A 12954-nucleotide genomic window follows, 5' to 3' on the forward strand; every position below is an offset into this window, starting at 1 on the left:
CTAGTAGCCACATACAACCCTACCCTAGATGGAATACAAAAAATAATCAAAGATCAGCAACCAACGTGACATTAAAATAAATGTTCCCCAAACCTCCCATTCTTGCGTTCCGGCAACCAACAAACCTCAAAAAGAAATTAGTCAACAGAAAACTTCATAACGAATTTAAAGACACTGATAATGGCACAAAACCGTGCAACAACACGTTGCAAACTCTGCTAACATATATATGTATGTATGTCTGTCTTTATATAGCGTCATTAGTGTACATAGCGCTTCACATTAGTAATACACGTGACAATCATAAATAACAAATAATACAAATAACAGATCATGGGAATAAGTGCTACAGACATAAAAGTAACATTTCAGAAGGGGAGTCCCTGTTCCGGCTAGCTTACAATCTAATTGGTGGGGAGAACGTACAGAGACAGTAGGAGGGCATTCAGGTAAGTGCATCTGCAGGGGGCCAAGCTTTATGTATCGTGTATAGTATTAGCCACGGTGTTACTCATATGCTTCTTTAAGCAAGTGTATCTTAAGGTGGGTCTTAAAGGTGGATAGAGAGGGTGCTAGTCGGGTATTGAGGGGAAGGGCATTACAGAGGTGCGGGCCAGAAAGTGACAAAGGTTTAAGGTGGGAGAGGGCTTTAGATACAAAGGGGGTAGAGAGAAGACATCCTTGAACAGAATGCAAGAGTCGGGATGGTGTATAACGAGAAATTAGGGCTGAGATGTAAGGAGGGGCAGAAGCGTGTAAAGCTTTAAAAGTGAGGAGAAGAATGGAGTGTGAGATGCGTGATTTGATTGGAAGCCAGGAGAGTGATTTCAGCAGGGGAGACGCTGAGACAGATCTAGGAAATAGTAGAGTGATTCTGGCAGCAGCATTTAGGATTGATTGTAGGGGACACAGGCGAGCGGCAGGAAGGCCGGATAGCAGGAGGTTACAGTAATCGTGGCAGGAGAGGATGAGGGCCCGAGACAAAGTTTTAGCAGTCGAGCAACAGAGGAAAGGGCGTATCTTTGTTATATTGCGGAGGAAAAAGCGACAGGTTTTAGATATGTTTTGAATGTGAGGGGCGAGTGTGAGAGAGGAGTCGAGTGTGACCCCTAGGCAGCGTGCTTGGGCTACTGGGTGAATGATGGTACTTCCAACAGTAATGTGGAAGGAGGTAGTAGGGCCAGGTTTGGGAGGAAGAATAAGGAGCTCTGTTTTTGCCATGTTAAGTTTTAGTTAGCGAATGGCCATCCAGGATGATATTCCAGAGAGACATTCAGAATCTTTGGTCTGTATAGCAGGTGTAAGGTCAGGGGTTGAAAAGGTAAATTTGTGTGTCGTCAGCATAGAGGTGATATTTAAACCCAAAATATGTGATTAGGTCACCTAGAGAGAGTGTGTAAAGAGAGAAGAGAAGGGGTCCCAGGACAGAGCCCTGGGGTACCCCCACAGAGAGATCGATAGAGGAGGAGGAGGTGTTAGCAAAAGAGACACTGAAAGTACGATGGGAGAGGTAAGAGGAGATCCAGGATAGAGCTTTGTTCCGAATACCAAGAGTATGGAGAATGTGGAGAAGAGAGTGGTCCACGGTGTCAAATGCTGCAGAGAGGTCAAGTAATGTGAGCAGAGTGTAATGACCCCTGTCTTTGGCAGCATGGCCATCATTAGTTATTTTAGTGAGGGCTGTTTGTCGAGTGAGCAGTGCGGAAGCCAGATTGTACAGGGTCTAGGAGAGAATAGGTGTAGAGAAAGTGTAGCAATCGAGAGAATACAAGACATTCAAAGAGTTTGGAGGCAAAAGGCAGGAGGGAGAGAGGTCGATAGTTAGAAAGACAGGTAGTGTCAAGCTTGCTGTTTTTGAGTAATAGTATAACGGTTGCATGCTTGAAGGAGGGAAAGGTACCAGAGTAGAGGGAAGAGTTAAAAATCTGTGTGAGCGTAGGGATTATAGAAGGAGCAAGAGGTGTTAGGAGATGGGGGGGGAATGGGATCAAGAGGGCAGGTGGTAGAGGGAGAAGAGGAGATCAGCAGTAACACATCCTCCTCCGAGACAGCGGAAAAAGAGTCAAGGAAGGCAGGAGGAGTGTTAGGAAGCGGTGTAGGAATGGAGGATCAACAGATGGGATGTTCTGATGTATGGAATCCACCTTTTCCTTAAAAAAGTCAGCAAAGTCCTGAGCGGAGATGGATGAAGAAGAAGAGGCACCCGAAGGTAGTCTGAGTAGAGAGTCAAAGACAGAAAAGATTCGGCATGGATTAGACTTGTGCGTGTTGATTAGTGATGAAAAGTAGGTTTGTTTAGCCTGAGAGAGGGCAGAGTTGAAACAGGACAGCATAAATTTGTAGTGAAGGAAGTCTGCGAGCGTATGAGATTTCCTCCAGAGGCGTTCAGAGGAACGAGTGGAGGAACGCAGCATGCACGTGTGTGAATTTAGCTAGGGTCTGGGGTTAGAAGGGCGAGGGCGGCAGAGAGAAAGCGGGGCATGTAGATCAAGAGGAGTATAAGGCAGAGTTGTAGTTCCTGACCAGGTTATCAAGGTCTGAAGCAGAACTGAGAGGAGAGGGAGGATCGTAAAGTGGAATCAAAAGCTGGTAGGTTAATAGAGCGCAGGTTTCTGCAAAAACGAGGGCTAGATGGAGATGGAGAGGCGGAGAAGCGAGAGAGAGAGAAAATGAGATGAGGTGATGGTCAGAGAGAGGAAAAGGAGAAATGGAGAAATCAGAGAGAGAGAGAAGTTTTTAGTGAAAAACAGGTCTAAGTAGTGGCCATCCTTGTGGGTGCTTGCTGCAGTCCACTGTTGAAGGCCAAAAGAAGAGGTTAGAGCCAGAAAATGGGAGGCCCAAGGAAGAGAGGGGTCATCAATGTGGCAGTTGAAGTCCCCAAGGAGAAGAACAGGGGAGTCTGAGGAGAGAAAGAAAGAGAGCCAGGATTCAAAGTGAGAGAGAAAGGCAGAAGGGGGATGAGTAGAGGTAGGTGGGCGATAGATGACCGCCACGTGGACAGGGAGATGAGAGAAGATCTGGACTGTGTGAACCTCAAAAGGAGGGAAAAGCAAGAGATGGAGGAATAGGAAGAGTTCGGCAACGACAGAGAGAGGAGAGCAGGAGCCCCACGCCTCCACCCCTGCCATCAGGGCGCGGAGTGTGGGAGAAGGAAAGGCCACCATTAGAGAGGGCAGCTTCCAGAGCAGAGTCAGACTGAGTGAGCCAGGTCTCAGTTATAGCAAATAGAAGCAGAGAGTGAGAGAGAAAGAAGTCATGCACAGAGATGCCAAGCCAGTCACAACCATTGAACACTCAATGTTAAAGGATCATACTGCTGCATATCCAGTAATGTGGTGTATATGATTCAGTGCAACAAATGTTACCAAGGTTGCTACATTGAGGAAACCAGCCCAAAACTTCAAGGCAGAATGAATATGCAGAGACTCTCTATACTCCACCCTGAATCAGGAAGATACTGCTCACCAGTGGGACATCACTTCTCACTACTAGATCATTGAGTAAATTATTTAAAATCAAAATCCTCAAAGGAATGTTTAAACGCACCCAAGAACGGAAAACATTTGAACTCAGAATGATAAGACCGACACCAAAACAAGTAGGGTGACGAGATTTACAAAAGTAAAAACCGGGACACATTAATAAAAATATTTATAAAAACAAATGACATCACCAACATCCCTTCTCCTTTATGTCTCTCCGCCCCTCTCTGTCCCCCATTCACTCACACACACCCCATTCTCTCTCCCCCCAACCCTACATTCTGGTTGTCCCCCCATTGTGTGTGCGTCTCGCTTACACCCCCCCCCCATTCTCTGTGTGCATCTGACTCGTGTGTGTGTGTGTCTCTGTCTCGTGAGAATTTTAATCCTAATAGAGGTATATTAGTATTTTATCTAGTAGCGTTAGGACTTGTGAACTGGGTCTGCCTTGTCGTGGCTCACAGGCTTACAATGCTTTGGCCAAAGGGTTAAACTAAATGACCCCTTTTCAAGAGAATATATAAGTATTTTACTGTGTATTTTTGTCATATTGGATGTAGCATTGGGCTTCTCTGTTGCTTGCTGTATACATTTGCCACGCTCAATAGCTCTCTTTTTTTACACTTATATACATATTTTGTGGGGGCTCAGGGGTTCCTAAAATGAGCTTGCTGGGATTCTGTGTGTGGTTTGTTAACAATTACTGCTACCGTCACACCTCCACCCTTAAGCGGAGAGCTCTGGGGTAGCGACCCCAACGTGTTGATACCCAAGCATGACGCTTCAAGGTCAAGAGTTTAGCTGGCCCTGGATCGTTCTGCCAGGAAAGCCCATGGTATTGCCGTGCTCACTCCCCTTGTGCTGTATGGTGAAGTCATATTCCTGTAAGGCCAGAATCCATCACAGCAGCTTGGCATTGTCCCCTGAAACCAGTTCAGGGGATTGTGGTCCGTAATGACTGTAAAAGGGCTGCCATACACATATGGCTGGAGTTTCCGGAGGGCCCATACTATGGCCAAGCACGCCTTCTCAATTGTAGCATAAGCTGCGTCCTGCTATAACAACTTGCAGCTTAGGTACACGATTGGGTGTTCAACCTCATTGGCACCCACCTGACTTAACACTGCACCGATACCAAACACCAAACACCGCACCGATAGAGGCATCAGTTTGAAATCAGGAACCGCTTGTCATAGTCGAGAGCTGCCAGGATCGGAGCGCTTGCCAGGGCAGCCTTGAGAGCTGAGAAGGAACTCTCACACTCCGGTGACCAGGTTACCGTGCGAGGGAGCCTCTTTTTAGTTACGTCAGTCAAGAGTTTGGCCAGAGTACTGTAGTGGGGTACAAACTTGAGGTAAAACCAGTCAGTCTCCAGAAAGGTTAGCATCCGTTTATTGGTCCTGGAAACCGAACACCCCACAATGTCTTGGCGGGATCAGATTTGAGATGCCACCAGCCTACCCTGTGCCCGAGGTACATAACCTCTGTCATCCCTATTTGGTACTTGACCGGCATTAGCATGAGCCCGGCCTCCTGGATGCGGGCTAGGACCGCCGCTACTTGGGTAACATGGTCATCCCAGGAATTACTAAAGACCGCCAGGTCGTCTAAGTACGTCCTGGCATACCCCTGCGTTCCCTCCAGCAGGCAATTCACCAGATGCTGGAAGGTATCCGGCGCGTTCTTCATCCCGAATGGCATGACCAAAAAATTCGTACAAGCCACCTGGGGTGATGAAGGCCGACTTCAACCGTGCCTCCTGTGTCAATGGGATTTGCCAGTACTCACAAGCTCAGAACCATGGTGGTCACATACATTGCCCCGGCGAGCTAGTCTAACAGCCCGTCCATCGGAGACATGGGATGGCATCTGACACAGTCTGGGCATGTAACTGCCGGTAGTCCATACAAAACCAAGTGGTTCCGTCCTTTTTGGGGAAAATGACCACTGGCGAGGCCCAGGAACTCTGCAACCTGGAGATCACCACCATCTCAGCAATATCCTTCTCCATGCTCCGCTTCACCTCCACAGAAACAGTAAGCAGACTTACGGAGGGGCTTCTGTTCACCAGTGTTGACCGTTTGATCAGTGAGGTGAGTCCGTCCCGGCTTGTCCGTGAACAGACTCACATCTTCCTAACAACTCTCGTGCCTGCTTCCTGGGACTCTATCCTCACGTCCTCCACTGAGCCTCCCTGCCTAGCCACCCCTAGGAGATCGGGCAATGTCTACCGATGGTGGGCTACACTCCATCAGCACTGGCCTACTCACATGGTATTCTTTTAGCATGTTGATGTGGTAGTTCCGGTGTCTACCAAGATCCTGATCCAGAGCTTCCACGTAATTTTACTCGTTCAACCGCCGGGTTACCAAGTATGGGCTGGACCAGGCAGCCTGGAGCTTGATCTGGCGAGTCGGCTTCAGAACAAGCACCTGCTGCCGGGAGATGAACTCTCTACTACAAGCGTTTCTATCATACCAGCGCTTCTACCTGGTCTGAGCTCCTTTAAGGTTAGCCTGCGCGAATACCATCAGATAGGCCAACTGATCCCTGAGCTCCACCACTGGAGTACCGTCACATCCATTATGGTGGTCTCCCCCTCCCGGAACAGGCGCCCTTAGAGAAGCTCAAAGGGTGAGAAGCCGGTAGGCTCATCTGGCACATCCCTGTATGTGAACAGTAGGTGCTGCAAGTGGGCTTCCCAGTTCCCGCCTTCTGCCTCCACAAATGCCCAAAGCATTTGTTTCAGGGTGCCATTGAACCGCTCACACAGTCCATTGGTTTGAGGGTGATAGGAGGCTGTGCAGAGAGGGGTCACCCTGCATGCTGCCCAGAGACTTTGAGCTGCTCCAATCATGAACTGTGCTCCCTGGTCAGTCAGAATCTCTCAAGGGAAACATACCCTAGTAAAAATATTTATGAGAGCCTGGGCGACCTTCAGGGTGTCAATGAAGGAGAGCCACTGCCTCCGGGTTCTTGGTCGCAAAATCCACAACCGTTCAGATTGACCTTTTCCCCGATTTACTGGGAATAATTAGGAGCACGATGATGTCTGCCACCACCCGCTGGAATGTTTCCCCAATTACTGGTAATGACCTCAGGGTGGACGTTGCTCGATCGCCTTGCCTCTCCCACTGTGAGAATCCAGGGTGAACCTCAGCCTTGGCACGTACACAGTTTGCCTCGGACCATAGCCGGGACCCCCGCTCCGTAAAGGGCCCCTCCTCTTCTGGACCTGCTCTCCGTAACAGGCGTGCGCATCTTGATGCCTCTGCCGCATCACTGGTGTGCGGCGTGCGCGATTGGCGCACGCAGGACCCGCCTCGTCACCGGAGCTCCTCCCCCACACCAGTCTCTCACACGAAGTGCCCAATCACAGCCACCATTGCGGATGCGCCTTCACTTCTACTCCTGCCTCATTGATTGCTTCCTCCTATTTATGCTCATCTGCCCCACTGGCAAATTGTCTGAGCATAAACCTATGTTGCGTAGTGTTCACTGCTTCCTTGCCTCCGCAGTCCTGTCTTGTTCTTCTGATCCTAGCTCCCTGTTCCTGACCCGGCTTTGTATTGGACTCCGCTCTTCTCAACTCCTGACCCCGGCTACCTACGACGATCCATACCTCTCCAATCCCGATCTCGGTAACATACCACGACTACTCTTACCTCTCCAATCCAGACCACGGCTAATAGTACCTGCAACGATCCTCTACTCTCCAACCCCAACATCGGCAAGTATCATGACTACACTAAACTCTCCAACCCTGACCCGGCTACCTCGACTAATCTACACTCCAGACGCGCCCAAGCAGCTGTGGGTGCATTTATATCAATCCCCACCTCGGCCCCACGGTCACGCCTTGTTTGTGGTGAGCACTCTGTTACACCCACTCGCTGGCAGGTGTCACAGTTGCAGCAGAACACCAATGCCTCCTGTGAAACCCCCGGCCAGTAAAAATTCTGGGTCAGCCTGGCTCTCATATGTGTATCCCTCTGATGCCCCGCTATCAGGATTGCATATGCTAAGTGCAACAACTTTGCCCGGTACTTAGTAGGCAACAACAACTGACATTTGGCTGTCCATGGGCTACCTGGAGCTTTTTCCCAGTATAAGAGTCTACGGCGCCACAGAATGCACTCAGATCACAACTCTGAGGATGGTTCAGCAGCATGCTGCCTCATGCCCTCCAAGCTCTGCTCCGTCTGCACGGCATCCCGGAACGTCTGACTTCTCCAGCCCACTGGCCCTAGACAAACAGTCAGGGAAATCGGTCACTGTCAAGGCGGGCTCCACTCATCTTACCCGGTCAACTTCCTTCGGAACATCCACGACTGGAGGCTCCAAGGCCTGGGAAGGGATGGGTTCAGGATTGGGACCCTGAACAACAGCTGATGCTGGGTCGGGATCCTGGCGACTCACTGAGTCCACAACTACGGCATCGTCCCCCACGTAGCTGCATCGGAGTTGACCCAAGTTATTGCCCAACAGTTCAGCAGCATCAAAGCTGGGCAAAATGTCGACATCACGGATTCCTTGTCCCGAGTCCCAGTCCAGGAACATGCAGCTACTTGGAGGGATTTGCTGCCCCCATATGCCAGGGTCACCCTCATCCTCTCCCCGGGTAAAAGGTGCTCAGGCAAAACCAGAGTAACAGCAGCACCAGAATCCAGCATACCGGTGGTCATCCGATCCCCAATGGTCACCGGTCGGAGGTACATGATCCGGAGGTCAGTGGGACCAAGCCCAACCGTGGCAACCTGGGAGGCTGATTCAGCTGGAACAATGGGGTTGGTCGCTTCGGTCGCTGTGACTGGCACCGGGAACGTAGGTGAGGTTGCTGGATCATCTGGCATCCTCTCCAGGCGACGGACTGGGCTGCTGGGGTACGCTGCCCAGCCCCTGCACCCTTGGGCTGGAGAAGTTTGGGGAAGTCACGTTTCATGTGCCCGGTCTGGTTGCACCTGAAGCACCACCATTCATGGGCAAACTCGGTGGGTGCCGGCTGAGTGCTGGTAGGTGCTGTGGCTGGCCACCAGGAGCTTGAAATACTCTTTGACCATCAGGTCATTGAGTGTCTTAATGGTTGTCACCTGACACCCGGCGATCCATCGTTTAGATTGGTGCTCTAGCCGGGATATGAACACTAGGTGTGTATCCTGAGACAATTTGTTCAGGGCTCTGGAGTAATTGCATAACGTGCCAGGGGAACCTCCTTCACAAGCGGGTAGTTCTTTGCATCCTCCTGGTCCTTCTCATGGTTTGCCAGGTCTGATTTGCTGCACAGCTGAGGGACCAGGTACTTGGCCCAGTCCACCTCAGGTAAGTCATGCATTTTACAATAATTCTCAAAGGACCACATATATCCATCTATGTCATCCGTGTCCTCGCAGAATGTGGCGAAGCTGCCATATGAGAGTCGGGGTGCCCAACTTGCCAAGGACCTCTGACTTCCAGAGGACGATTGGCACTTCGATCAGATAGGTGCACGAGCAGCCAGGAGCTGGAGAGTGATCCGGCCCTTGGTCCAGGACCGATACTTGACCGACATCCTTGTAGTCTTGTCCGTATGTCAACTAAGCTACAGGAAATTGTAAGGGGTGTGTGTTCAAGTACTGGAACAGTTGCAACTCTGAGTTTAGTGGTCTTCAAAATGGAGACCATACTCAAGACAGATATTCTAGAAAGAACATTGGTGCTGAGCCTAGCGCTACAACCAGAAAATAGCACGTCACGGGAGACCAAGACTATCACACCAGGGATCAATTCGCCAGACAGAACAACAGAGTTGATAAAATTTAATTTATTGGAAAAAAGATAACCACAACTTTGCACATACACACAACACCCACTCCCAACTGGGGTTACTCTATATAACTAGACTATAACAAGACTTCCCCTGTTCTTCATGCAGTGTCCTCTGGATCAGGACTCTAGGCCCTAGAGTCGACACTGCAGCTGGGATCCCCACTGGAACATAAATCTTGAGCTAAAGATAAACAGTAACTCCAGCTAGGTAGGGGTCTCCGTCACCACATTTCATACCCCATGCTGTAACATGGATATATTAAGGGAGGGTTAAGGCCAGGTGTCTTCAAAATGACCTATCCCTTGCTTGGTGGGTTTAACTGCAACATGCAGAAAGTTACATGAAAACTGTTACAGGGAAAGGTCACAGACAACTTTGCAACATTCCCAGCTGAACACAAAATTAACCCCTGGTCCCTGAAGTGCTGGAACGAGGCTTACAAAAAAATGGTAATGGCGGGCTTGACATTTATTAAGAGCAGTCACATTTACTCCAACATCACAGCCCTTACATCTCTTTTTTGTGTTGTTTTCGCCAACATTGGAGGCTACACTTAACATACATTCCCCATTCTGAGTCCTCGGTTGGAGAGAAAAAAACAATGTAAATGGGCCAGGAGTACAAAGGACTTTGAATTCACAGCTGCATTCAATCTGAACCCCTTCGGTGTACATGTGCGTCACCCCAAAGGCGGACAGCCTTTGTTGCAGCTAAAAAGGTGAGAGCTATTTGCTGCCGTTCGCTGATATTTGGTGATGTTAAAACTTCTCTATTTAATTTCAAGCTCACCAGGCCTTTATCCCCTGTACCCAATTTTCCAACTATTTGTCCCCGAAATGTCGGTGAATTGACTGTATAACCTCTGTTCTTTTAATATAATGTTACCATGTATTGTTATAACTCTGTGCCCATTACATACTTGAAAAAGAGAGGTAACTCAATGTATTACTTCCTGGTAAAAGATTTTATAAATAAATAAATGTAGCAAAACAGCAATATATTTGCAGTAAGCATAATTACATCTATTTAAGGAAGCTAGTTACATTGCTCTAATGTTTTCTTGAGAACTATAAAAGACCTTTTAACCCTGTGGTTGCTGCAAAGCACGGTCCCGTGACAGTGGCGTCCCTTAACCCGGAAAATGGAGGCGTCATCCTTCTCTTCTATTTCCCTACAGTGCAGATCGCCTCCTTCGTTCAATGTGATCTCCCCAAGGAAACGAGTATTGTGCGGGCGTGTTACGTCACGACGGCGGTTTCAGCCAATGAGGGCGAACCAGCCGCGTGCCGTCATGGCCACGCACCCCTACCCCGCGATCTACTGCTCTTCTCCCGACGTGCAACCACAGGTCGCAGCTGAAACTGGTGCACGCGCCACCAGGCTCTCCGACGTGCGCACGCAGTGACTGGGGCCGTAGCCTTACAGTGTATAAATCCAGAGCCATTCTCGGAACAGAAGGTCCCCACAGTACTAATAGGGGAAGTCTCCTCTCTGTACCAGGCAAGTTTTATACATTGGAGACGACCAGACCCATCACCAAGATACACATACATATTGAAACCTCACCTCGCTGTTTGGAGGTCTTTTCTATATCATCCTGTAGGCGTGACAGATCGCTTTCAAAGTCTTGGCTACCGCATACGTCGAAAAGCCTCTCTTCGTATGTTGAACACTGCTCCTCCTTTTTACGGAGCTCATTGCTCATATGATTTTTATTCTGCTCTGCTGAAGCCAACTCCTTGCTGTTAACAGAAGACCATATTATTTGTTTTACTCCAGACGTCATATTGCAACTTGGCCACTATGTGATCTTAAAAGCGTTGGGTCTCTTTTGGCTATCGAGCAAAAAAAACCTCTATACAGTACATTTCAATGCTCTCATACGGACATTCAGCAGATGTAGCCAGACTCACTGTCCCCAGAGCCACAGAAAGAAAAGCAAAACACTGCAGCTTTGGGGACAGTAAATGTTGCAGCTGTCTTAATGGGGGGGGGGGGGGGGGAGGGGGTTCGTTCTACTGACTAGGGCCCCCCATAGAGAATTTCTTGCCCCCCGGGGCAATCAGCGGGATTCGGACCGCGAGAACCCCTGGCACAGAGAACACAGAGGTTGGATACATCGGAATGTAGTTTCGATTTAATTTTGTGTAATTCCTAATTGCCATTAACATTTGAGTTTACAAATAATATAAATACCCATGAATACCAGTAAAAACATAACATTTTGGGAGGGATGTCCATTGCAGTTTGAATCAACTCTATACACTACCGACACACTTGATCACACTGCGGCCAGATCCGCAAGCCGGGAGATATCCCGGCTTGCTAGTGGCCGCCCCTCGGCGTGCCGCGCGTCATAGACGCGCGGTCACGCGTCTTCGGGAGCGTGCGCCCCCTGCACGCGCGTCCAGGGGCTCCCCGAGGGAGCCCTGGTGTCCCGCGATCGCGGGACAGCGGCAGGGGGTTCCGGGGGACCCGGCGGACCCGGCAGCGGTAGGGAGAGCGCCCCGATCGGAGGGCGCTCTTCCGCTGCTTTGGCGCGCGCCCGTCACTCTCGGGCGCGCACAAGGCTACTGCTGCGGCCAAGAACGGGCAAATGCTCGAATAAACTTGGCCGCAGCAGTATGTGCAGTGGTAGCTTCAATTTATAGCAGAGTGATCCACTTAAGGTTCCTTGTGCAGAGAAAGGGTTAAAGCATAATGTAATAAAAAGGCTCCACACCTGCAATAGCAAATTCAGAAAATGTAGCCATTTTTGTCTTAAAATTACAAGGACAAAGGGTAACTTATTTACATGTTGTTTCCTCCGTAGTTAGTGTCAGCATTTCCAATTTCTCATAAAACGCCTCAATGCAAGAATTGAGCAGATTATACTGTTGTAACGCGAGATGAAAACATGAAGATTCCATTAGGAAAAGCTTGCAGTAAAACCGAAACTCTCTGGTCGAGGGAAACCTTTCTTGGAAAAGCAGAAGTGAGAGGCCCAGTGTTTCCCAAGCGGCAGTCAATATGCAATCTTCAAATTTCTTCGTTCTGTTGCAAGTCATTGGGATTGAGGAAGCACTGCATTAGATGCCCGACCAGTGGAAAGAAAGTGCCAAATACCTTATACTGTAGTTTCTCTGTTATGCAAGAAAGAACCATGTATACTAATGGGTAAGATACTAGTGGGTGCACTTAATGAATAATAATGCCATCCTCACTCACAGGAAACCAATGGAACAGGGGGTTTTCTATTAGTTGCTGGAGGAGTTGAGTTGGGTTCCCCTTTTGGCATCAAACAGAAACAAAACTTTGCTCATGACACGTTAGAAGAGATTGACAGTCATTCCACTTGCAAGACCAAGAGCCGAGGATGATGAAACTTAGTGATGTGAAAGCATGAACCAACAAAAGATAGAAGGTCCCTTATAAATTGCACTCCCTCAGGAGGTTTCCTTTGAGAGAAATTTAGAAGGGCTCTTTTATCTTTTGTCTGTTTACACTAATATTTTCCCCTTCACGGTATTCTTTATATTGTTAAAACGTAGCCGAGCAGGACAGCTTGCTTTAGCAGCTCATGAGGTGAAAGCTATTAAACTATTCATACATTGGAGATTCTGCATGGCATTTCATGGTTAAGTAAAGGTCTTGGGCCTAGATTCACAAAAGGTCGATAAATGAAAC

The 12954-nt window shown here is 48.9% G+C and overlaps 1 protein-coding gene across 1 annotated transcript in view; it reads right to left on the reverse strand.

Annotated features, from left to right (window-relative positions):
- RAD50 (RAD50 double strand break repair protein) overlaps positions 1–12954 on the reverse strand; it is a 98626-nt gene that overhangs the window by 51132 nt on the left and 34540 nt on the right. The window contains exon 13 of the mRNA XM_075601111.1: positions 10855–11030. Within this exon, the coding sequence (XP_075457226.1) occupies positions 10855–11030 (176 nt within the window). The remainder of the gene's footprint in view (positions 1–10854; positions 11031–12954) is intronic.

This window comes from Ascaphus truei, chromosome 5, assembly GCF_040206685.1.
Source record: "Ascaphus truei isolate aAscTru1 chromosome 5, aAscTru1.hap1, whole genome shotgun sequence".
Taxonomy (NCBI): domain Eukaryota; kingdom Metazoa; phylum Chordata; class Amphibia; order Anura; family Ascaphidae; genus Ascaphus; species Ascaphus truei.